The sequence below is a fragment of the Scyliorhinus torazame genome, chromosome 12, assembly GCF_047496885.1.
Source record: "Scyliorhinus torazame isolate Kashiwa2021f chromosome 12, sScyTor2.1, whole genome shotgun sequence".
Lineage (NCBI taxonomy): Eukaryota > Metazoa > Chordata > Chondrichthyes > Carcharhiniformes > Scyliorhinidae > Scyliorhinus > Scyliorhinus torazame.
The window spans coordinates 159,968,432-159,994,892 of NC_092718.1; the positions used below are offsets into that span (position 1 = coordinate 159,968,432).

The following is a 26,461-nucleotide window of genomic DNA, read 5'->3' on the forward strand; positions in this document are numbered from 1 at the left end:
AAGATGTGCAGGTTAGGTGGATTGGCTTTGATAAATTGCCCTTAGTGTCCAAAAGTGCCCTTAGTGTTTGCTGGGGTAACTGGGTTATGGGGATAGGGTGGAGGTGTTGACCTTGGATAGGGTGCTCTTTCCAAGAGCTGGTGCAGACTCGATGGGCTGAATGGCCTCCTTCTGCACTGTAAATTCTATGATAATCTATGATATGTTCTATGTTCTATTTTCTCCCTGAAATAAATATGCAACCACCATGACCATCATTTTGTCGCAAAGCATTTAGCACAATTTGTGTCAGAGGAATTAGAGGGATGGTCTTTTTTTTTTAAAACAGAATATAAAGTGATGAATTACTGGAGAAAAAATGACAAGTGACTAAGAGCTTTTTTATTGCTCAAACTGGGTTAAGTACTTATAACTGATGGTTTATTGAAATGCAGATGGTGGGGTTTGCAGTACTTTTCTTCAGTGGAATTTTAGTGTATTTCGGTCTAAAATAGGCCTCATATAGAGAAAAAGACTTTCACGTATCTTTAGATGGGTTGGTCATTGTAATGTTGAGTTAAGTGTCTGGCACACAACCTTGGTGAGCAAGAGGTCCAGACTTTAGGCACAATACAAAAATCAACATAGCTTGCAAACTGCTTTCAGAGTGTTCTTTTTTTAAAAATTCATTCTTGGGATTTGGGCATCACTGGCCAGGTCAGAATTTGTTACCCACCCCTAATTGCCGTTGAGAAGATGGTGGTGGGCTACGGCAGTCTCTCAGGTGCAGATACACCCATGGTGCTGTTAGGGAGGATGTTCCAGTATTTTGACCCAGTTACAGTGAATGAATGGTGATTTATTTCCAAGTAGGGATGGTGAGTGACTTGGAGGAAACTTCCAGGTGGTGGTGCTCCCGGGACCTGCTGCTCTTGTCCTTTTAGATAGTAGTGGTCGTGGGTTTGGAAGGTGCTGGCTAAGGAACCTTGGTGAGTTCCTGCAATGCATCTTGTAGATGCAACACATGGCTGCCACTGTGCATTGATGGTGCAGAGTTTGAACGTTTGTGGATGGAGTTTGATTCAAGCGGTTGCTTTGTCCTGGATTGTATCGCGCTTCTTGAGGGTTGTTGGAGCTGCACTCATCCAGGCAAGTGGAGAATATTCCATTACACTCCTGACTTGTGCCTTGTAGATGGTGGACAGGCTTTGGGGAGTCGGAAGGTGAGTTACTGCCTGCAGGACTTTGAGCATGTGACTTGTTGCTGTAGCCACAGTATTTATTTGGCTAGGTCAGTTCAGTTTCTGGTCAATGGTAACCCCCAGGATGTTGATAGTGGGGGATTCAGCGATGGTAATGCCATTGAATGTTAAGAGATAATGGTTAGATTCTCTCTTGTTGGAGATGGTCATCGTCTGGCACAAATGTTACTTGTCACTGGTCAGCCCAGGCCTGGATATTGTCCAGGTCTTGCTGCATATGAACATGGACTGCTTCATTATCTGAGGAGCCGAGAATGATGCTGAACATTATGTAGCAAACATCCCCACTTCTGACCTTATGATGGACGCAAGGTCATTGATGAAGCAACTGAAGACGGTTGGGCCTCAGATGGTCAGGGCCCCTGAGGAACACCTGCAATGATGTCCTGAAGCTGAGATGATTGACCTCCAACCATCATAACCATCTTCCTTTGTGCCGAGGAGTTGCAAATGGTGCTGAATATTATGTAATCATCAGCAAACATCCCCACTTCTGACCTTATGATGGATGGGAGGTCATTGAAGCAGTTGAAGATTGTTGGTTCCAGGACACTGGGTTTTAACTGCAGGTCTTCTGCTCAGTTCTCCACTCTTCGCTTTCGTCTTCAGTTGTCCCAGTAGCCTCGCATTTTTAATTTCAATGAGCAATATGTTAAGGATAAAGAACACATGGGGTGGGATTCTCCAATCCCGCGGCAGAGTGTCCACGCCATCGTAAGCGGCGTCGCATTTTACGACAGCGTGCACGGGCCGCTCCCATGTCTAATTCTGGCCACTACAGGGGGCCAGCACGCGCTGGAGCGGTTCGCGCCACTCCAGCTGCAGATCCCGGCACCGTGGGATCTGCGCACGCGCAGTTGCGCCGCGCCAACGAGGACATGCGCAGTGGCGCCAGCGTGCGCATGGGCAGTGGCCTCCTTCAACGCGCCGGCCCCGATGCAACATGGCGCAGGGCTACAGGGGCCGGCCGCGCCGGCGGGATTCGGCTCTTTTCCTTCGGCCCATGTGGGCCGGAGAATCGGTGGGCCGGCCGCGTAGAGCGGCCTGCGACCGTGCCGCGCCAACCACACCGGCGCCAATGGCGCCGATTCTCCGCCCAGTGCCGGGCTGGGAGAATCCCGTCCCTGATGTGGTTTCCCACTACCACCCTCGTGTCGTTAAGAAAATCCAATTCCCCTTCCCGAAGGATCCTCCAACTGTAAGCACCCTTGTCCCACAGGGTTCAAGCTCTTCCGGCATGACCATCGAACATTTGGTGGTTCCACTTGAACATGGCTGATAACCCGGAGCATGGGACCCTTATCTGTGCTTTGGGGGAGGGGTGGCATGTGGCGCAATGGTTAGCACTGGGACTGTGGCCCTGAGGACCCGGGTTTGAATCCTGGCCCTGGGTCAGTACCATCGCAAATGGCAAAACACCTCAAACTCAAAATGTAGTCATGAACTCAACGGCTGGCCACTATGGACCGTTTTATGAATGAAAGTGGCCACGGGCAAAAATAGTGTTTGCACACTTTCCCCATGTCTGCGTGGGTTTCATCCCCACAACCCAAAGGTGTGCTGGTTAGGTGGATTGGTCACATTGCCCCTTAATTGGAAAAGAAAAATAATTGGCTACTCTAAATTTTTATTTTTAAAAAATCTGTCCTTTGGGGGCACTAAAAAACAGAAGCAGGTTTTCATTGAGAAATGTGAGCAATTGTCTGGCGCTGGTAAATCACTGGTCATGCAATCCCCTCTGAACTAACTTTCCATGACTGGGGCTATCGCCTTCTCCACCAGCTCCTTCAACGCTGCCATCATCTCTTTCCGCATCACCTCCGTATGCTTGGCAAACTGATTTTTAAACAATCCAGCCATCATCTCAGTCACCTTCTCCATTGTGAAGGGCGCGGCCCCACCCCGCGACCCAGCCTCCGCCATCTTTTCTGCAGCCGGGCTGACCCGTTTGCTTGACAGCGAACCTTCGCTCACCCCCTTCCTCCCCACGACTTTTTCCTGGTTCTTCGACATTCCCCTACTTCCTCATGTCTTCCTGCACCAGTTCTCCCAAAAACTGTCTCTGGGACCGGCCGTTAAATTCCAAAAAACCGAGCCTCAAGCAGGAGCCACCCAACGTGCGACTTCCACCTACACTCCGCCACCGGAAGTCTCCCATCCTCTCATAACTTAAATGTTCCATCCCGGCAACATCTTGCCAGTTCTCCCGTCTCTGAGCACAAGGCCCCCCCACCCCCACTCACCAGACCTCCAAAAGACCTGGAAAATCTAGCCTAAAACAGTCAACTTTCATAGTTCAAAGTGTCTGGCTTTGGGGGCGATTCTCCGATATTGAGGCCAAGTGCTTGCGCCGTTGTGAACGCCGTCGCGTTTCACGATGGTGCGAACAGGGCCCGGGCACTACCTATTCTGGCCCCCACAGAGGGCCAGCACGGCGCTGGAGCGGTAGTTGGGCCAGCTCAATCCTGCGCTCATACTTGCTCACACAGGATGATTATCCCACTCTCACTAATAGTAGCTTAATGGAGCCTCTTACTGTGGTAGGGAGGTCTTTAACAGATAGCCCATCCGCCTTAATGAAGGTTTCTCAATTCAATTTGTTTGATTGCAGTTCAGCATTAAATTCACGCAGTTATTTTCTTTAATGAATTCAAAACATTGGATAATTTAGCCTGACTTTAAATTCATAGGAATATATTATCAAATTACCCTTCCTCATTTTAGCTACCGAACACCACACCCACCTTGCCTACCCCGCCACAATTTTCTACCTCTGCCCTAAACGGAAGTTTTGTTGCTGGCGAAGGTTTTCCAAACCTTGGGCGGGATTCTCCATTGCCCGAGGCTGATATCGTAATCGGGGAACGGGCGGAGAATCGACTCAGGCGTCCAAATCATGGCAGTGCCGGTTTGACGCCGGTTTCCAATTCTCCGGCCCCTCCAAAATGTCATCATTGCGTTGCGTGCCACACACCGTTGGAACGCCGTTGATGCGTCATCGGAAGGCTCTCCCCCGGTGCTCCGCCCCCGATGTGCCGAGTTCCCGACCGCGCGGTTGACGTGTGGTCTCAGCAGTCGGGAACTCGCCATGGCGGCTGCGGACTGTGTCCAGCACTGTCACAGTCGTCCGGGAGCCATGCTGCAGGCAGGGGGGGGCTTCCGCGAGGGCTGGGAACACCTGCTGGGGAGTTGTCAGGGGGTGGCAGTATTTGACGGGTCGGGGCCATGCCCATGCCACAACTCGCCATGTTGTGCGGCGTGACCGTTGCAGGTCGTCGCCGTGCCCATGTGCGGCCACGGACCCAGCCATTCTCCGGCTGTTTTTGGCGTGGGACCTGGGGGTTTTACCCGGCGCCACTGCTAGCCCCTCACTAGTTGAATGATCGGTGAAGGTTTGGCGCCGATTTTGCCGTTGTAAAATGCCACAGGTCCCACGCCGGTGTTGGCACTTAGCCGCTAAATCGGAGAATCCAGCCCCTTATGTTTATTTTGGAGGTTTCAGCGGGGAATATCTCCACAGGGACTGGTTAAAAATGAATTAGCATCCTAGTACCCTCAGTTCAGAACCACAATGGAATACAATGCATTATGAGTGGGCCAGCGATTGTCAGTTGCCAACTCATTTTTGCTGTGTTCAGTTACTCGCTTGTTGGTCAATACAATGGGATTGCATGTAAAGCAGGTTAAACCCAGCAATGGTCAGAGAAAACAGCTTGCTTTTAAGCAGCACCTTCCACAATTTCTGGATTTCCCAAGGTGCCTTACAGGCACTGAACTAATTTTGAACTGGGGCCGGCATGCGGCACAGTGGTTAGCACTGGGACTACGCCGCTGAGGGTCCAGGTTCGAATCCCGGCCCTGGGTCACTGACCATGAGGAGTTTGCACATTCTCCCCATGTCTACGTGGGTTTCACCCCCACAACCCAAAGATGTGCAGGTTAGGTGGATTGGCCATGCTTAATTGCCCCTTAATTGGAAAAAAAATTATTGGGTACTCTAAATTTATTTTTTAAAAACCAAAAAAAACATTGGTTTACATAAGAACATAAGAACTAGGAGCAGGAGTAGGCCATCTGGCCCCTCGCGCCTGCTCCACCATTCAATGAGATCATGGCTGATCTTTTGTGGACTCAGCTCCATGTTACGGCCCGAACACCATAACCCGTAATCCCTTTTTTGTTCAATAAACTATCCCTCTTTATCTTAAAAACATTTAATGAAGGAGCCTCTACTGCTTCACTGGGCAAGGAATTCCATAGATTCACAACCCTTTGGGTGAAGAAGTTCCTCCTAAACTCAGTCCTAAATCTACTTCCCCTTATTTTGAGGCTATGGCCCCTAGTTCTGCTTTCACCCACCAGTGGAAACAACCTGCCCGCATCTATCCTATCTATTCCCTTCATAATCTTATATGTTTCTATAAGATTCCCCCTCATCCTTCTAAATTCCAACGAGTACAGTCCCAGTCTACTCAACCTCTCCTCGTAATCCAACCCCTTCAGATCTGGGATTAACCTAGTGAATCTCCTCTGCACACCCTCCAGTGCCAGTACGTCCTTTCTCAAGTAAGGAGACCAAAACTGAACACAATACTCCAGGTGTGGCCTCACTAACACCTTATACAACTGCAGCAGAACCTCCCTAGTCTTAAACTCCATCCCTCTAGCAATGATGGAAAAATTTCCATTTGCCTTCTTAATCACCTGTTGCACCTGTAAACCAACTTTTTGCGACTCGTGCACTAGCACACCCAGGTCTCTCTGCACAGCAGTATGTTTTAATATTTTATCATTTAAATAATAATCCCTTTTGCTGTTATTCCTACCAAAATGGATAACCTCACATTTGTCAACATTGTATTCCATCTGCCAGACCCTAGCCCATTCACTTAGCCTTATCAAATCCCTCTGCAGACTTCCAGTATCCTCTGCACTTTTTGCTTTACCACTTATCTTAGTGTCGTCTGCAAACTTGGACACATTGCCCTTGGTCCCCAACTCCAAATCATCTATGTAAATTGTGAACAGTTGTGGGCCCAACACTGAGCCGAGGGACACCACTAGCTACTGATTGCCAACCAGAGAAACACCCATTAATCCCCACTCTTTGCTTTATATTAATTAACCAATCCTCTATCCATGCTACTACTTTCCCCTTAATGCCATGCATCTTTATCTTATGCAACAACCTTGTGTGGCACCTTGTCAAAGTCTTTCTGAAAATCCAGATTAACCACATCCATTGGCTCCCCGTTACCTACCGCACTGTTAATGTCCTCAAAAAATTCCACTAAATTAGTTAGGCACGATCTGCCCTTTATGAACCCATGCTGCGTCTGCCCAATGGGACAATTTCCATCCAGATGCCTCGCTATTTCTTCCTTGATGATAGATTCCAGCATCTTCCCTACTACCGAAGTTAAGCTCACTGGCCTATAATTACCCGCTTTCTGCCTACCTCCTTTTTTAAACAGTGGTGTCACGTTTGCTAATTTCCAATCCGCCGGGACCACCCCAGAGTCTAGTGGAATTTGGTCAATTATCACTAGTGCATTTGCAATTTCCCTAGCCATCTCTTTTAGCACTCTGGGATGCATTCCATCAGGTCCAGATGACTTGTCTACCTTTAGCCCCATTAGCTTGCCCATCACTACCTCCTTGGTGATAACAATCCTCTCAAGGTCCTCACCTGTCATAGCCTCATTTCCATCAGTCACTGGCATGTTATTTGTGTCTTCCACTGTGAAGACCGACCCAAAAAACCTGTTCAGTTCCTCAGCCATTTCCTCATCTCCCATTATTAAATCCCCTTCTCATCCTCTAAAGGACCAATATTTACCTTAGCCAATCTTTTTTGTTTTATGTATTTGTAGAAACTTTTACTATCTGTTTTTATATTCTGAGCAAGTTTACTCTCATAATCTATCTTACTCTTCTTTATAGCTTTTTTAGTAGCTTTCTGTTGCCCCCTAAAGATTTCCCAGTCCTCTAGTCTCCCACTGATCTTTGCTACTTTGTATGTTTTTTCCTTCAATTTGATACTCTCCCTTATTTCCTTTGATATCCATGGTCGATTTTCCCTCTTTTTACCGTCCTTCCTTTTTGTTGGTATAAACCTTTGCTGAGCACTGTGAAAAATCACTTGGAAGGTTCTCCACTGTTCCTCAACTGTTTCATTATAAAGTCTTTGCTCCCAGTCTACCTTAGCTAGTTCTTCTCTCATCCCATTGTAATCTCCTTTGTTTAAGCACAAAACACTAGTGCTTGATTTTACCTTCTCACCCTCCATCTGTATTTTAAATTCCACCATATTGTGATCGCTCCTTCCGAGAGGATCCCTAAGTATGAGATCCTGAATCAATCCTGTCTCATTACACAGGACCAGATCTAGGACCGCTTGTTCCCTCGTAGGTTCCATTACAGACTGTTCTAGGAACCTATCGCGGATACATTCTATAAACTCCTCCTCAAGGCTGCCTTGACCGACCTGGTTAAACTAATCAACATGTAGATTAAAATCCCCCATGATAACTGCTGTACCATTTCTACATGCATCTGTTATTTCTTTGTTTATTGCCTGCCCCACCATAATGTTACTATTTGGTTTACATGTTCTTGCCAGTGTAGGGTGGGTAGTTTGCTGAGCTGGTGACGGGGCAGTGGACCATTGCAACGGGTCCAGCACCTAGCGCCGATCCCATTTTTTGGGCGACTCACCATTCTCCACTCAATCAAGAATCCCAATACTACTTCCGGGTGCGGCGATGACCAGTTGAGTCGCACGTTTCGGCAGCTCCCGGTGAAACGGACTTTTGGGCTCTTGATAGGAGCCCCAACGGCAATTTTGACGGCTAAAAACACTGTGTGGTAAACCAGAAGGGAATCCCCCCTGGATACGGATGGAAAAAGGAGGAGAAAGTGGCCGGATTGCGTAGATCCTTTAGAACAGCAGCAAGGAAGGCAAGCAAAAACCAAGATGGCGTCGGAAGGTGGCAGTTTAACATGGGGCCCTGAACAACAAGAGTTCTTGAAATGCTGTGTGGAAGAGATCAAAAAGGAAATGAAGAAAGAGCTGTTGGCCCCGATACTACAGGCGATCGAAGGGCTAAAGGAGGAACAAAAGACCCAGGAGCGGGAGCTTCGGGTCGTGAAGGCAAAGGCAGCCGAAAATGAGGACGACATACAGGGCCTGGTGGTGAAGACGGAGACGCAGGAGGCACATCAGAAACGATGTGTGGAAAGGTTGGAGGCACTCGAAAACAACGCAAGGAGGAACAACCTGAGGATTCTTGGTCTTCCTGAAGGTGTGGAGGGAGCGGACGTCGGGGCATATGTGAGCACGATGCTGCACTCGTTAATGGGAGCGGAGGCCCCGGCGGGTCCGTTGGAGGTGGAGGGAGCATACCGAGTGATGGCGCGAGGACCGAGAGCAGGAGAAATTCCCAGAGCCATAGTGGTGAGATTCCTCCGTTTTAAGGATAGAGAAATGGTCCTTAGATGGGCGAAGAAAACTCGGAGCAGTAAATGGGAGAACGCGGTGATCCGCGTTTATCAAGACTGGAGTGCGGAGGTGGCGAGAAGGAGGGCGAGCTTTAAATCGGGCCAAGGCGGTGCTTCATAAAAAGAAGATAATATTTGGAATGCTGCAACCAGCAAGACTGTGGGTCACATATCGAGGGAGGCACCACTACTTTGAGACGGCGGATGAAGCGTGGACTTTTATTGTGGAAGAAAACTGGAATGAGTGGGTTAATAAAAAGAACGTTTGAACAAAGTGGTGGGGCGAATGTGGGGGGCAAAGAGGGGGGTTAAAAAGGGGGGGAAAGAGGAGTTTTATGTACTAATCCTGCGATGTGGTAACTTTTCTCTCTCCCACAGGCGGTGATGGGGGGAGGAGGGGAGGTGGAAGAGATGGGGCGTTGGCCATTGGGGGCGGGGCCAAGGGAGAAGCGCGGGCTTGGTTCCCGCGCTATGATAATCATGGCGGGAATAGAGAAGCAGGAAGGAGGGGGCGTCGCACGGTGCGAGCCGAGGTCACGGGGGGAAGCCGAGGTCGGCCAGAGTTTGCTGACTTCTGGGAGCAACATGGGGGGAGTAATTACGCTAGCGGGGGATCTAGCGGGGGGGGGGGGGTGGGAGGGGGGAATTACTGGGTTGCTGCTGCTGGGGAGAGGGGGGAGCTGGTATGGGAGAGGATGGGCGGGGGGGGCACCGCCTGGGGGAGATACAGCTGCGTGGGAACCGGGTGAGGAGCTGGAAAAAGGTGATGGCTAATCGACAAGGGGGGGGGGGGGGGGGGTAGGAAGCCCCCCAACTCGGCTGATCACGTGGAACGTGAGAGGGCTGAACGAGCCGATAAAGAGGGCACGGGTACTCGCACACCTTAAGAAACTTAAGGCAGATGTGGTTATGTTACAGGAAACGCACCTGAAACTGATAGACCAGGTTAGGCTACGCAAAGGATGGGTGGGGCAGGTGTTCCATTCGGGGCTAGATGCGAAAAACAGGGGGGTGGCTATATTAGTGGGGAAGCGGGTAATGTTCGAGGCAAAGACTATAGTGGCGGATAACGGGGGCAGATACGTGATGGTGAGTGGCAAACTACAGGGGGAGACGGTGGTTTTGGTAAACGTATATGCCCCGAACTGGGATGATGCCAATTTTATGAGGCGGATGCTAGGACGCATTCCGGACCTAGAGATGGGAAAGCTGATAATGGGGGGAGATTTTAATACGGTGTTGGAACCAGGGCTGGATAGGTCGAAGTCCAGGACTGGAAGGAGGCCGGCAGCAGCCAAGGTACTTAAAGATTTTATGGAGCAGATGGGAGGTGTAGACCCGTGGAGATTTAGCAGACCTAGGAGTAAGGAGTTCTCGTTTTTCTCCTATGTCCATAAAGTCTACTCGCGAATAGACTTTTTTGTGCTGGGTAGGGCATTGATCCCGAAGGTGAGGGGAACGGAGTATACGGCTATAGCCATTTCGGATCACGCTCCACACTGGGTGGACTTGGAGATAGGGGAGGAAACAGGAGGGCGCCCACCCTGGAGAATGGACATGGGACTAATGGCAGATGAGGGGGTGTGTCTAAGGGTGAGGGGGTGCATTGAAAAGTACTTGGAACTCAATGATAATGGGGAGGTCCAGGTGGGAGTGGTCTGGGAGGCGTTGAAGGCGGTGGTTAGAGGGGAGCTGATATCAATAAGGGCACATAAAGGGAAGCAGGAGAGTAAGGAACGGGAGCGGTTGCTGCAAGAACTTTTGAGGGTGGACAGACAATATGCGGAAGCACCGGAGGAGGGACTGTACAGGGAAAGGCAAAGGCTACATGTAGAATTTGACTTGCTGACTACGGGCACTGCAGAGGCACAATGGAGGAAGGCACAGGGTGTACAGTACGAATATGGGGAGAAGGCGAGCAGGTTGCTGGCACACCAATTGAGGAAAAGGGGAGCAGCGAGGGAAATAGGGGGAGTGAGGGATGAGGAAGGAGAGATGGAGCGGGGAGCGGAGAGAGTGAATGGAGTGTTCAAGACATTTTATAAAAAATTATATGAAGCTCAACCCCCGGATGGGAGGGAGAGAATGATGGGCTTCTTGGATCGGCTGGAATTTCCCAAGGTGGAAGAGCAGGAAAGGGTGGGACTGGGAGCACAGATCGAGGTAGAAGTGGTGAAAGGAATTAGGAGCATGCAGGCGGGAAAGGCCCCGGGACCGGATGGATTCCCAGTCGAATTCTACAGAAAATATGTGGACTTGCTCGCCCCGGTACTGACGAGGACCTTTAATGAGGCAAAGGAAAGGGGACAACTGCCCCCGACTATGTCTGAAGCAACGATATCGCTTCTCTTAAAGAAGGAAAAGGACCCGCTACAATGCGGGTCCTATAGACCTATTTCCCTCCTAAATGTAGATGCCAAGATCCTGGCCAAGGTAATGGCAATGAGAATAGAGGAATGTGTCCCGGGGGTGGTCCACGAGGACCAAACTGGGTTTGTGAAGGGGAGAGAGCAGAACACGAATATACGGAGGTTGTTAGGGGTAATGATGATGGCCCCACCAGAGGGAGAAACGGAGATAGTAGTGGCGATGGATGCCGAGAAAGCATTTGATAGAGTGGAGTGGGATTATTTGTGGGAGGTGTTGAGTAGATTTGGTTTTGGAGAGGGGTATGTTAGATGGGTGCAGCTGTTGTATAGGGCCCCAGTGGCGAGCGTGGTCACGAATGGACGGGGATCTGCATATTTTCGGCTCCATAGAGGGACAAGGCAGGGATGCCCTCTGTCCCCATTATTGTTTGCACTGGCGATTGAGCCCCTGGCGATAGCGTTGAGGGGTTCCAAGAAGTGGAGGGGAGTACTTAGGGGAGGAGAAGAACACCGGGTATCTTTGTATGCGGACGATTTGCTACTATACGTGGCAGACCCGGCGGAGGGGATGCCAGAAATAATGCGGATACTTGGGGAGTTTGGGGATTTTTCAGGGTATAAATTGAACATGGGGAAAAGTGAGTTGTTTGTGGTGCATCCAGGGGAGCAGAGTAGAGAAATAGAGGACCTACCGTTGAGGAAGGTAACAAGGGACTTTCGTTACCTGGGGATCCAGATAGCCTCCCGGTGGTGATCACGAAGGCTTTTTTTTTTTTTAAAGGATTGAAAAGAGCATCATGGGTTTTGTGTGGGCCGGGAAGACCCCGAGAGTGAGGAAGGGATTCTTACAGCGTAGCAGGGATAGGGGGGGGCTGGCACTACCGAGCCTAAGTGAGTATTATTGGGCCGCTAATATTTCAATGGTGAGTAAGTGGATGGGAGAGGAGGAGGGAGCGGCGTGGAAGAGATTAGAGAGGGCGTCCTGTAGGGGGACTAGCCTACAGGCTATGGTGACAGCCCCATTGCCGTTCTCACCGAGGAACTACACCACAAGCCCGGTGGTGGTGGCTACACTGAAGATTTGGGGACAGTGGAGACGGCATAGGGGAAAGACTGGAGCCTTGGGGGGGTCCCCGATAAGAAACAATCATAGGTTTGCCCCGGGGGGAATGGATGGGGGATATGGAATGTGGCAAAGAGCAGGAATAACGCAACTGAAAGATCTGTTTGTGGATGGGAAGTTTGCGAGTCTGGGAGCGCTGACCGAGAAATATGGGTTGCCCCAAGGGAATGCATTCAGGTATATGCAACTGAGGGCTTTTGCGAGGCAACAGGTGAGGGAATTCCCGCAGCTCCCGACACAAGAGGTGCAGGACAGAGTGATCTCAAAGACATGGGTGGGGGATGGTAAGGTGTCAGATATATATAGGGAAATGAGGGACGAAGGGGAGACTATGGTAGATGAACTAATAGGGAAATGGGAAGAAGAGCTGGGAGAGGAGATCGAGGAGGGGCTGTGGGCAGATGCCCTAAGCAGGGTAAACTCGTCGTCCTCGTGTGCCAGGCTAAGCCTGATTCAGTTTAAGGTATTACACAGGGCGCATATGACTGGAGCACGGCTCAGTAAATTTTTTGGGGTGGAGGATAGGTGTGCGAGGTGCTCGAGAAGCCCAGCGAATCATACCCATATGTTTTGGTCATGCCCGGCACTAAAGGGGTTTTGGATGGGGGTGACAAAGGTGCTTTCAAAAGTAGTAGGAGTCCGGGTCGAACCAAGCTGGGGGTTGGCTATATTTGGGGTTGCACAAGAGCCGGGAGTGCAGGAGGCGAGAGAGGCCGATGTTTTGGCCTTTGCGTCCCTAGTAGCCCGGCGCAGGATATTGCTAATGTGGAAAGAAGCCAAGCCCCCGGGGGTGGAGACCTGGATAAATGACATGGCGGGGTTTATAAAGCTAGAGCGGATTAAGTTCGTCCTAACGGGGTCGGCTCAAGGGTTCACCAGGCGGTGGCAACCGTTCGTCGAATACCTCGCAGAAAGATAGACGGAATGGAAAAAAGAAGGCAGCAGCAGCAGCCCAGGATCGGGGGGGGCGGGGGGGGGGAGGGGGGAGGAGGAACCAGAAGGACTCTCAGGGTTGTTAATATATACTGTATAGTATGTATAGGTCGTTGCTACAGATAATTATATATTGGACTGTTAAATTATATTTTTGGAGAGTGTTACTTGTGACAAGGCAGTTGCCAATTAGGGCTAGTTTTCATTTTTGTTATTTATTATTTATTCATTTTTTGTTTATAAAATAGGTCATTGTTATTTGTGTTGTTATAATATTGTGTAAAGGATGCACAATGTACTGTGTTGGTTGACCAAAAATTTTCAATAAAATATTTAATTTAAAAAAAAGAATCCCGATACCAGCATCGGCCAATGGAGAATTCACCTCAATGGCTGGAATTTTCATGTTGGATGAGGGATAAATATTAGCCAGAACATGGGGGTGGGGGGTGCTCTCCTTGACTATTCTCAAATAGTCCCATGGGATCTATGAGAATTGGATTTTCCCCATGTTCTTTCAGAGTGTCAGGCTCTGAATGAAACCCGGAATGTAACTCCACAGCTGCACAGCTGAGTTTTTAGTCCAGAATTTAAGCCTCACTGAGAAGAAAAATTCAGGGGACGTATTTTACACTCACTGTGGCAGGGCGGGGCCTGACAGAACCATCGCGGCTGAGATCAGGACCCCTCCCCCATAAGCATTGGAGGCACTCAACCACCCCACCACAAGTATCAACACTGGAGGGGGTTCTTTCCCTCATAACATGAACCTACCCCCAATGGGGCTCCCCAGAGAGTCCTCCGCAGACACCGCCCCCTGGTACAAGTTGGTACTGCCAGGTTGGCACCTCCAGCTGTGCCAGGGGCAGTGCCAAGGGGCGGCGCCGGTGCATATCCCTCTCCCCGGGGGCTATACGTGCCTTTACGCCACCAGAATATCTCCTCTACTGATTCCCGTTTTACCAAACCTGATGTAAACCTTGTCGACATGGCATCATGTTGACAAGGCATGAATATTCAGTGAGGGACATCTGGTGGGCGGGGAGGGGCAGGGTGGGGGGGGGCTCTGGAAGTATTTTTAAATGAGCTTCCCGCCTTTTCTGGGCGTGAAACTCGTTAAGTCACCGGCGAGGGACGTGTAAAATCGGAAAGCATGATCCCGCCGGTGAGAATCCTTTACACCAATTCTCGCGGGATTTACCACCTGTGTCGCTGTTCTCACTGATGGCTAATGTGGGCTGAATATCGGCCAACATTTATCCGAGAGGAGAGATGGGGCCTTACTTTAATGAATAATCTGAAGCACCTCTGACAGTGTAGCACTCCCTCAGCCTGGCACAGGAGTGTGAGCCTGGATTATAAACTCACATCTTGAATTCACAAACTTTTGACTAAGAGGCGATTTCACTTCAAGCAGTGGACAATTAGACCTATGGGATCACAATTGCTGGTACTGCGCACCTGTGAGCATGACTCCATATTGGAAATGTCTGACCGCAGAATCAGCCCTTGTAATTACGGTGTCAGTGAGAAGGGTATGTGGTGATATGCATCACTGTAAATACACAAGGGGTTAATGCAAATACAGTAAGACTAAGTAAACACTAGAGGGAGCACCAGAGACATCATGACATGCAGGCATACAGCTAATGAACACATAGAATAGGACACCACCAATGGGCAGTCAAGACACCCAGAGGTGACAATACCACAAGGGGGCAACCCATATAAAAGGACAGGGCACACATGCACTTTCTCTTTTCACAGGCGACACTCGGAGAGAAGGACGGGCAGATCAGAAGCATCACACCCACCGCGTGGCTACGAGCAGACTGGTTAGTCAGATTGAGTTACTATAGCAAGGTTAACAGGAGAGTCGAACTCAAGTAGGAGAATTGTTAACTGTTCAATAAATGCGTTAAACCTATCTCCGGGTCTGAACCTTCCTTTGTCAGAGCAAACATCAAGGAAGCAGCTTATGCTACATGAAGAAGCATAACACAACAGGGTAGAGCTATAGACTGAGTGCTACTTTAGAGGCTGAGAGCCAGACATTATCAACAGCTGAGCAGCAAGTAGAGCTATCATGATCAGAAATGTTGGGGTGTAATTTATCTTCCATAATCGGACTGATTTGATAAGTGACAAATAACAAGGACTGGATTTTCCTGTGAACCTGTGACAACACGGCCTCTGCATTTTTGTATCTTCCGAAATGCACATCTGTCCCATGTGTGACTTTGCCCGGACTAATGTCTTTTCAAAATGCGGTTGGGTTCACAGTACATTTTGCGAACTGCGACAGAGTTTGTGAGGAGTGTGAATGCAGAGGTGGCCCAGTTAAAAGGATCACCTTGGTTCTCCAATGCAAAAGCCCAGCTCCAAACATAATTTAAAGGCCTTCTAAGCCAACCCCCCCCCCCCCCCTTCGCCCAACCCCACCAACACCATTGCCCATGCCATCCTATTCCACCCCAGATTGGCATTCAACCTCCCTGATGCACATATATCTTTCATAGCCACTCACATGGAATGTCTATCTACAGTCATCCGGAAGCATGCAAACGCAATGGGGATTGTTTCAATATATATTTTAAAATATTATAAATTGCTCCAGTGCAAAACATTTTAAATGTATATTAGGTTTGTAAGCAACTACATCAAAGGCATATTCTGTTGTTAGAGCCTTTTAAAAAGGTCAAACATGGGACTTCCGGTTGCGGCATGTAGGTGGATGTCGCATGTTTGATGGCTCCTGTCACAGCTGTCTTTTTTAGCCTTTTTAGCCCAGTTTTGGGTGAAGATTTATTTGTGAGGAGCTGTGGGAAGGTTTGGAGCATTTATAGAATGTCAAAAATCAGCAAGAAGAATCCAGGGAAGAAGATGGCGAGCAAACGTCTGCCGCCGAGTGTGACGAGGAGGACAGCAGGAGGAAAAATGGCAGGAGAGCCCCCATTGCGTAGGGCCCCGCCCATCACGATGGAGAAGATGATGGAGGTGATGGCTGGGAAGCATCAGATGGTCTCGCTTAAGGCGTGGGTAGGGGAGACCCTTGCCCCGGTGAGAGAGATGTTGGTGAGAACTTTGATGACAGTTGGAAGACCTGGAGAACAGGTCTCGAAAGTATAATCGGAGGGTCGTGGATATGCCCAAAGGGGTCGGAGGATCAGAGTCCTACAGAATATTTTGCCGATATGATGGTAAGCTGATGTGGGGGGGGGCCCTCCCAGTACGAGTTGCACAGGTCCCACTGGTCACTCCGGCCAAAGCCGAGGATGAATGAGCCACTGAGGACGGCGATCGTCTGTTTCCATAAGTTCCAGGTGTAGGAGAGAGTGCTGAGGTGGGAGAAGCAGAGGTGCGAGGTGGAGTGGGTAGGCAAGGGTGCACGCATATACCAGGACTTGACGACGGAGCTGGCTAGGAAGTGAGCGGCCTTCAGATGGGTTAAGGCGGGGTTGTACAAGCACAACGTGCGGTTTGGTATGGTCTACCTGGCAAAGCAGAGGGTCGGATACAATGGCGAGACGACGGCAGAGGCTTTTGTGAAGGCAGAAGGCCTAGATTTGGACTTTTGGTGGTTTTTGGCTGAGTTTTTTTCTTTGTTTCTTCTGTGGGTTTTTTCTTGTATGGGGGTTATGGATAACTTGGTTTTGTTTTTTTTGGATGTAATGGGGATTGGAGGGGTGAAGGGGGCATTGGGGTTGGTGTGATTTCATTTTTTGATGTGGGATAGGGGGCCCTGGCAAGGGCCATTGTGCTAGCAAACGCAATGTTGGCTCGTAAACAGGAGCGAGGTATGGGGTGGGGCCCTGGTTATTGGAACTTGTACGGGGAGGTTTTGATGGGCCTGGGAGGCATGAATGGTGGGGGGGGGGGGGGGGAAGGGCCGATACTGGGTGAGGCAGAGGGGTGCTGGGAAGGGAGGGAGGGTGGCAGTGACTAGGGCCAGGGCAGGGTCCCGCTTTCGAGGCAGGGCCTGGAAGGATAGTTACGGCGGGATGAAGGGTGGGCAGTGGGTGGGGAGACCCCGGTCAGTGTGGTGGCGTGGAACGTACAAGGGCTAGGGGGACCAGTGAAGAGAGCATGAGTTTTCTCACATCTGAAGGTCCTGAAAGCGAACCTGGTGCTGTTACAGGAGACCCATCTGAGGGTAATGGACCAGATGAGGCTGAGGAAGGGCTTGGGATAGTCAGGTGTTCCGTTCTGGTTTATATAGTAGGGTGCGGAGGGATAGCTATACTGCTGGGTAAGCGGGTGGGTTCCGAATGGTGGCGAATCAAGGGGGCAAGCACGTGATTGTGACGGGTGCGCTGGAGGGGAGGTTGATCTGCAGGTATGCCCTGAACTTGGACGACGCTAGGTTTGTGAGGAGGATGCTAGCAGCCATACCGGACCTGGATACTCACCAGCGATAATGCGGGGGGGGATTGGAATATAGTGCTGGACCCGAGGATGGATAGGTCTCGGCCGTCCTCGCTGGCTCCCTCAGCAAAGGTGTTAGGGCTGATTATGCAGGAGATGGGAGGGGCAGATCCGTGGAGGTTTTTACATCCACGGGATAGGGAGTATTCATTCTTCTCCTCGGTACACAAGGTATATTTGAGGATTGACTTTTTTGTGGGAGGGAAGGCGTTGCTATCAGGGGTAAAGAAGGCAGAGTACTCCGCAATCGTGATATCGGATCATGTGCTGCACTGGGTGGATGGTGTCGTGGAGGAGGGTCCGGCCCAGAGGCTTGTTGGCAGACCCAAACCTTTGCATCAAGATGGAGAGGGTGATGGAGGAGCATGTGGAGTTTAATTGAAATGGAAAGGTCTTGTCAGAGGTTTGGGATGCATTGAAGGCGGTAGTGAGGGAGGAGGTCAGTGCATTTAAGGCAAAGGTGGATAGGGAGGAGCGGTAGCAGCTGATAAAGAAGATTTTGTAGGTGGATGGAAAATACTCGAGGGATCCGAACATGGGCTGTTGAAATGAAATGAAATTGAAAATGGCTTATTGTCACACGTAGGCTTCAAATGAAGTTACTATGAAAAGCCCCTAGTCGCCACATTCCGGCGCCTGTTCGGGGAGGCCGGTACGGGAAGTGGTGAGGAGGAAGGAGTTTGAAGCAAAGTTTGACTGCCTGTCTGCAGGGAGGGTAGTTTGGCAGTAGAGGCTAGCACGGGGGTTGTGTAGGAGTACGGTGAGAAGGCCAGTCGATTGTTGGCGGGCTAGCTCCGTCAGTAGACAGTGGCGAGGGAGATTGTGCAGATCAGGGATGGGACAAGAGGGGTGGTAGTGACTCTGGAGCAGGTGAACAGAGTGTTTGAGGACTTCTACAGGGGCTGATATAATAGTAATTTATTTTTATTGTTGCAAGTCGGCTTACATTAACACTGCAATGAAGTTACTGTGAAAAGCCCTTAGTCGCTACATTCCTGCGCCTGATTGGGTACACAGAGGGAGAATTCAGAATGTCCAATTCATCTAACAGCACGTCTTTCAGGACTTGTGGGAGGAAACCGGAGCACCCGGAGGAAATCCGTGCAGACACGGGGGTACGTGCAGACTCCTCACAGACAGTGACCCAAACCGAAGTCGGAGCCGCCGGAGGATGAGTCGGGGATGAGGGAGTATTTGGAGCGACTGGAGTGGCCAGAGGTGGGAGAAGGGATGAGGGCCAGGTTAGAGGAGCCATTAGGGTTGGGGGAAGTGCAAGTAGCGATAGGGAAGATACAGTCAGGTAAGGCGCCGGGGCTGGATGGGTTTCCCGTGGAGTTTTATAAAAATGTTCCAGGACAAGTTGGTGCTGCTGATGGCAGAAAAGTTTGAGGATACGATGGCAAAGGAGGGGTTACCTGAGAATATGAGGCAGGCATCTATTTCAGTGTTACTGAGAAAGGAAAAGGACCTAGTGGAGTGTGGGTTGTATGGGCCCATTTCTCTACTGAATGTGGGTGAGAAGGTATTGGTGAAGATGCAGCAAGTTAGCACAGTGGTTAGCACAGTTTGTTCACAGCTCCAGGGTCCCTGGTTCGATTCCCGGCTTGACGGACTGAATGGCCTACTCCTGTTACTGTGAGCTCAGCATTTGTTTTTCCTTCCTACATTGCAGGCCCTCTGAATTATTTCACTTTGCTTGTCTAGGTGTAGACAGCTGGATGTGCCTGAGTGAAATTGACCCTGACGAGGAGGTCCAAGGGGAGATCCATCTTCAGATCGAGATCTGTGGTGATGGCTCAATGCGACAGCTGCGTTGTCATGTGTTTGAAGCAAGGTAAGGAGTGTCAAACGAACAAAGTGTTTGTGAGATGACACATACAACTCTTGTGCAGTTGGGACATGCATTCAAGAGTGCCTCTTGTTAAGAGAGTTCATGACTAGAACTTCCCATGGGCCAGCTGCCTTTGAAGTACTGATGCAGAAAAGAAATTGAAGTACAGAAGGGACCCATTGGTTTTCTGTCAAATGAGGACAGAAGACAACTTGTGTTTGCAGTCAAAAAAATGTGTTTTTATGTGAGTACTTTGTGTTTTATAGAACTGTGCTGTTTATGCGTTGTTGGTGTGTTATGAGTTTTTGTGTTTGCATTTTATGTGTTGCTTATCCTTATATCTGCGTGTGTGTGTGTGTATTATGTGGGTTTCTTTCGTGCGTATGTGTGTGTTTTGTGTATGTGTGCTTGTGTCTCTTTTGTGTGTAGTGTTTGTTGCATTTAACCTGTGATTGTGTGCTGTGCATGTATTTTTGTGTTTGTGTGGTGTGCATGTATTTGAGTGTGTGTGAGTAGGTTTGGTATGTGTACATGTTTGGTGTGTGTGTATGTTTGGTAGCATGTGCATGTTTGTGTGTGTGGTAGTCACCACTAACTGTATTAGATGTATATTAGATGTAGTACGGTAAGACTCCTGTACTAGAGGTACATGGGTAAATCCCTGCCTGCTGGCTCCGCCCAGTAGGCGGCGTATAAATGTGCGCGCTCGCCGGTGCTGCTCCCATTCTGGTAGCAACTACAGGAGGCCACACATCTTTGTTCAATAAAGCCTCGATTATTCATACTCTCATCTTTGTAGTAATTGATAGTGCATCAATTTATTGAACAAAGATTTTAAACAATGGAACTTTGTATCAAGCCTGATCGCCTACAGCTGAGCCCTCAAGCAGCCAACGCTATGTCCGCTTTTGACCACTGGCTAGCCTGCTTCGAAAGCTACCTCCGAACATCCGCTGAAGAACCATCGGACGCACAGAAGCTCCAGGTCCTTTATTCATGGGTGAGCTCTGACATTTTTCCTCTCATCCGGGATGCGCCCACTTACACTGAAGCAATGGAGCTCCTGAAAAGGACATTACATTTGGCCGGTCAACAAACTATATGCCAGGCACCTCCTGTCCGAGACAGCAACTCCCCGGTGAGTCCCTTGACGATTTCTGGCGTGTCCTGCACATCCTGGCGAGGAACTGTGCCTGCCAGGCAGTTTCAGCAGTCCAGCATACAGAACTTTTAATCAGAGACGCTTTTGTTACGGGTCGGCATACATCCGCCAGCGCCTATTGGAGGGGTACGCTTGACCTTGCGGGAACCAGGCAGCTCATGAACTCATTAACAGTGGCCTCCCGTAACATCCAGTCGTACGCCCCCGACCGCACGGCACCCTCATGGGCATTGTGGGCCCCACCAGCTACCGACCCCCAACCCACCGCAAGCTTACGCCGCGCGGCAGCCAGCCAACCCCAGCGGGCCCAAATGCTACTTCTGCAGGCAGAACAAACACCCCCGGCAGCGCTGCCCGGCGCGGAGCGCAACCTGAAACGGCTGCGGAAAGAAGGGCCATTTTGCTGCTGTGTGCCAGGCCCGGTGGGTCGTCGCGGTTTCTAGGCCCAGCGTTCCTACACCCCCGTGGGCATCTTCTTCTCCACAGGCCACGTGCGGCCCATGGGCGCTGCGATCTTCTTCTCTGCAGGCCACGAGCGACCCGTGCGCGCCGCAATCTTCGGCGCCATTTTGGATGGCGCCTCAGGATGCCTGCTCGTCGGGAAACTCATCTGGCCTCTAATCGCCTGCCACCCCGCTGACCAGCCCGGGGCCTCCCAGCATCAGCTCGATCACCCTCGACCAGTCCCGGCCCCACAACCTCGCAACCGCAACGACAACGGTGAAAATCGATGGCCACAAGACTTCCTGCCTTTTTGATTCCGGGAGCATCCACCCCACTACGGTAAGGCGCTGCTCCCTCGCGGTACACCCCGTTACCCAGAGAATCTCCCTGGCATCCAGATCCCATTCCGTGGAAATCCGGGGGTACTGCATCGCCACCCTCACCATCCAGGGCGTAGAGTTTAGCAACTTCCGGCTCTACGTCCTCCCCCACTGCTCTATTACTCGGCTTGGACTTCCAGTGCCACCTCCAAAGCTTAACTTTAAAATTCGGCGGACCCCTACCCCTCCTTACTGTTTGCGGCCTCATGATCCTAAAGGTCGATCCACCTTCCTTGTTTGCAAACTTCACCCCGGATTGCAAACCCGTCGCCAGCAGGAGCAGATGGTACAGCGCCCAGGACAGGACCTTCATCAGGTCTGAGGTCCAGCGGCTTCTACGGGAAGGCATCATTGAGGCCAGCAACAGCCCCTGGAGAGCCCAAGTGGTAGTAGTAAAGACTGGGGAGGAACACAGGATGGTCATTGACTACAGTCTGACCATCAATCGGTACACGTAGCTCGACGCGTACCCCCTCCCACGCATATCTGACATGGTCAATCAGATTGCACAGTACCGGGTATTTTCCACAGTGGACCTGAAGTCCGCCGACCACCAGCTCCCCATTCGCAAGGAGGATCGCCAATACACTGCGTCCGAAGCAGATGGCTGCCTCTATCACTTCCTTAGGGTTCCCTTCAGCGTAACTAACGGGGTCTCGGTCTTCCAACGAGCGATGGACCGAATGGTTGACCAGTACGAACTGCGGGCCACCTTCCCGTACCTAGACAACGTCACTATCTGTGGCCACAATCAGCAGGACCACAACGCTAACCGTCTCAAATTTCTACACACCGCCAAACTCCTTAATCTCACGTACAATAAGGAGAAGTGCGTGTTCCGCACCAACCGCTTAGCCATCCTTGGCTATGTTGTGGAAAATGGAGTTCTACGGCCCGACCCCGACCGCATGTGCCCCCTCATGGAACGCCCCCTCCCCCCCGCCACAAGGCCCTGAAACAATGCCTGGGGTTCTTCTCCTATTAGGCCCAGTGGGTCCCTAACTATGCGGTCAAGGCCCGCCCACTCATTCAGTCCACAGTCTTTCCCCTGACGGCTGAGGCCCGCCAGGCCTTTAACCGCATCAAGGCAGACATCGCCAAGGCCACGATGCACGCGGTCGACGAGTCCCTCCCCTTTCAGGTCGACAGCGATGCATCGGACGTCGCTCTGGCCGCCACCCTCAACCAGGCGGGCAGACCCGTGGCATTCTTTTCCCGCACCCTCCATGCCTCCGAAATTCGGCACTCCTCTGTCGAAAAGGAGGCCCAAGCCATCGTGGAAGGTGTGCGGCATTGGAGGCATTACCTGGCCGGCAGGAGATTCACTCTCCTCACTGACCAATGGTCGGTTGCCTTCATGTTTAATAATACGCAGCGGGGCAAGATCAAAAACGATAAGATCTTGAGGTGGAGGATCGAGCTCTCCGTCTATAATTACAAGATTTTGTATAGCCCCGGGAAGCTCAACGAGCCCCAATGCCCTATCCCGAGGTACACGTGCCAGCGCACAAGTGGACCGACTCCGGGCCCTACACGATGGCCTCTGTCACCCGGGGGTCACCCGGTTCTTCCACTTCATCAAGGCCCGCAACCTGCCCTACTCCATTGCGGAGGTCAGGTCTGTCACCAGAGACTGCCAGGTCTGCGCAGAGTGCAAACCGCACTTCTACCGGGCAGATCGAGCGCACGTAGTGAAGGCCTCCCGCCCCTTTGAGCGCCTCAGCATGGACTTCAAAGGGCCCCCCCCCCCCCTCCACCGACCGAAACACGTACTTTCTGAACGTGGTCGACGAGTACTCCCGGTTTCCTTTCGCCATCCCATGCCCCGATTTGACTTCTGCCACGGTCATTAAAGCCCTCCACAGCATCTTCACCCTGTTTGGTTTTCCCGCTTAGGTCCACAGCGATCGGGGATCTTCCTTTATGAGTGATGAGCTGCGTCAGTTCCTGCTCAGCAAGGGCATTGCCTCGAGCAGGACGACCAGCTACAACCCCTGGGGAAACGGGCAGGTGGAGAGGGAGAACGGGACGGTCAGGAAAGCCGTCCTGCTGGCCCTATGGTCTAAGAATCTCCCGGTCTCCCGCTGGCAGGATATCCTCCCCGACGCCCTCCACTCCATCCGATCAGTCCTCTGCACTGCAACTAATGAAACCCCCCATGAACGTCTCTTTGCCTTCCCCAGGAAGCCCACCTCCGGGGTCTCTCTCCCAACATGGCTGACAGTTCCTGGACCCATCCTCCTTCGCAAACAGGTGCAGACCCATAAGTCGGACCAGTTGGTCGAAAGAGTCCAACTACTGCACGCGAACCCGCAGTACGCCTACGTGGCGCACCCCGACGGGCGCCAGGACCTCCGGGACCTGGCACCCGCTGGATCCCCACCCACGGCCCACCAATCGACCCCCCTCACTCCGGTTGCCCCTGCGCCACTCCCCCTCCCCTCCAGCGCACCTCACCGCAGCCCCCGCCCCAGGAGGATCCGTCCTCCCACTGTTCCACTCGGGGGCGATGAAGAAGAGGACAACACGACCCCGGAGTCACCGGTGACCAAGTCGGCGCCCGCATCACCACCAGGACCGAGGTGATCACAGCGGAGGATCAAGGCCCCCGACAGAATGAACTTATACATTTTTCCACCACCCCCGCCGGACTCTTTTTTAATGGGGTGAATGTGGTAGTCACCACTAACTGTATTAGATGTATATTAGATGTAGTACGGTAATAACCCTGTACTAGAGGTACATGAGTAAATCCCTGCCTGCTGGCTCCGCCCAGTAGGTGGTGTACAAATGTGTGCGCTCGCCGGTGCTGCTCCCATTCTGGTTCCAGCTACAGGAGGCACTACATCTTTGCTCAATAAAGCCTCGATGATTCCACTACTCTCGTCTTTGTACAGTACGAAGTCTTACAACACCAGGTTAAAGTCCAACAGGTTTGTTTCGATGTCACTAGCTTTCGGAGCGCTGCTCCTTCCTCAGGTGAATGAAGAGGTAGCTCATACCTCTTCATTCACCTGAGGAAGGAGCAGCGCTCCGAAAGCTAGTGACATCGAAACAAACCTGTTGGACTTTAACCTGGTGTTGTAAGACTTCGTACTGTGCTCACCCCAGTCCAACGCCAGCATCTCCACATCTTGTCTTTGTAGTAATTGATAGTGCATCAGTGTGTATGTTTGGTGTGTGTATATGTTTGTTGTGTGTGTATGTTTGGTGTGTGGGTAAGTTTGGTGTGTGTATGTTTTTGTTTGATGTGTGCGTTTGGTGAGTGCATGTCTGTTTAGTGTGTGTGTTTGGTGTGTATATATGTTTGGTGTGTGTGCGTGTACATATTTGTTGTGGGCGTGTGTGTGTGTGACTAAAAAGGTTTAATTTTGCTCATAACCAGGAAACTTGCTTTGTCATAGTGGAGGCGATTATATTTTGGAGAAGTGTTCTAAAAGTGTAGCGGTTGGATATGAATCTTCTGTTTTTCAGAATTTCCAAAATCTTGTTATATTCACCATAAGCACTTTAAAAATATATATATTTTTTTTTATTCAGAAAAGCTTTTCATTATAACATGGTGAAACAAAACAACATCTAACAAACACCCTTGCACAATACACCCACCCACAGCCAACCCCCGCTCCCACAACAGACCGTGACTAATTCCCTGCAAAAGGCGATGAAAGGCTGCCAGCCTGAGTAAAGCCCTTCCACCGAACCCCTCATAGTATAATTAACCTTCAAGATACGCAAATTCTATCGGATCACTCAGCCAGGCCACGGCACTGGGCGGTGCCGGGGACCTCCACCCGAGCAGAACTCGCCTCCAAGGACATCACCCCCGTCTGCAGCACCGGCGAGTCCGATACACCAATAATAGCCACTAGCAGACACGGCTGAATGCCCAGAATCCCCGACATGGTGCTGAAGGAGGAGACCCAAAAGCTTAGGGCAAGACCAAAACATGCGCGTGTGGTTCGCTGACCCCTCACCACAACCATCGCACCTATCCTCCACCCCCGAGAAGAACCCACTCATCTGTACCCTGGTCAAATGGGCCCAATGCACCACCTTGAACTGTATCAAGCTGAGCCTTATATGGGGCAGCACGGCAGCACAGTGGGTAGCACCGTTGCTTCACAGCTCCAGGGTCCCAGGTTCGATTCCCGGCTTGGGTCACTGTCTGACATGACAAGGATGCATTGACTCTCCTCAAGGCCTCCTCCCATAACCCGACTTCCAGTTCCCCTCCCAAATCTTTCTTCCACTTTCTCTTCACCGCCCCAATTGGAACCCCTTCCCTCTCCATCAGTTCCTTATATATTTCTGAGACACTCCCCTCCCCAACCCCTGTTTTTGACATCACCTTGTCCTGTAGCCCCTTAGTCGGAGGCGAGGGAAGCCCGGGACCTGCCTCCGGACAAAATCCCACAATTGTAAGTACCAGAACCCATTCCCCCCCGGCAACTCTCCTCCCCTAGCTCCTCTCAACATGGGAAACCCTCCTCAATGAAAAGATCTCCAAATCTTTTGATCCCTGCCCGCTGCCACCTCCTAAAGCCCCCCCCCCCCCGGAGCAAACCGGTTGTTATCACAGATCGGTGACCACACCAATGCCCCCCTCCAGTCCCATGTGCTGCCTCCACTGTCCCCACACCCTCAGGGCTGCCACTACTCATGGGCTTGTGGAGTACCGAGCCAGCGAGAACGGCAGAGGTGCCGTTAACAAAGCCTTCAGACTCGTGCCCTTACAAGATGCTTCCTCTACCCGCTCCCACACCGACCCCTCCCCACTACCCGCTTCCTAACCATCAATATATGAGCCACCCAGTAATAGTTAACAAAGTTCGGAAGGGCCAACGCCCCCTCCCCGCGCCCCCGCTCAAGGAGGACCTTCTTCACCCGCAGGGCTTTCCTGGCCCATATAAAACCCAAGATCGCCGCATTCATCTTCCCAAGAAATGCCCTAGGGATAAAAAATTGGGAGAGATTTATGAAGCTGGCCCCTGTCCCGTCTCACTTGAATGCCCAGATACCTAAAACACCCTCCCACCACCTTTTAAAAAAA

General features: G+C 51.0%; 1 protein-coding gene across 1 annotated transcript in view; it reads left to right on the forward strand.

Moving 5' to 3' along the window:
• The window catches only part of rasa4 (RAS p21 protein activator 4), a 397,794-nt gene that overhangs the window by 82,770 nt on the left and 288,563 nt on the right, over positions 1-26,461 (forward strand). The window contains exon 5 of the mRNA XM_072469264.1: positions 19,296-19,425. Coding sequence (XP_072325365.1) covers positions 19,296-19,425 — 130 coding nt within the window. The remainder of the gene's footprint in view (positions 1-19,295; positions 19,426-26,461) is intronic.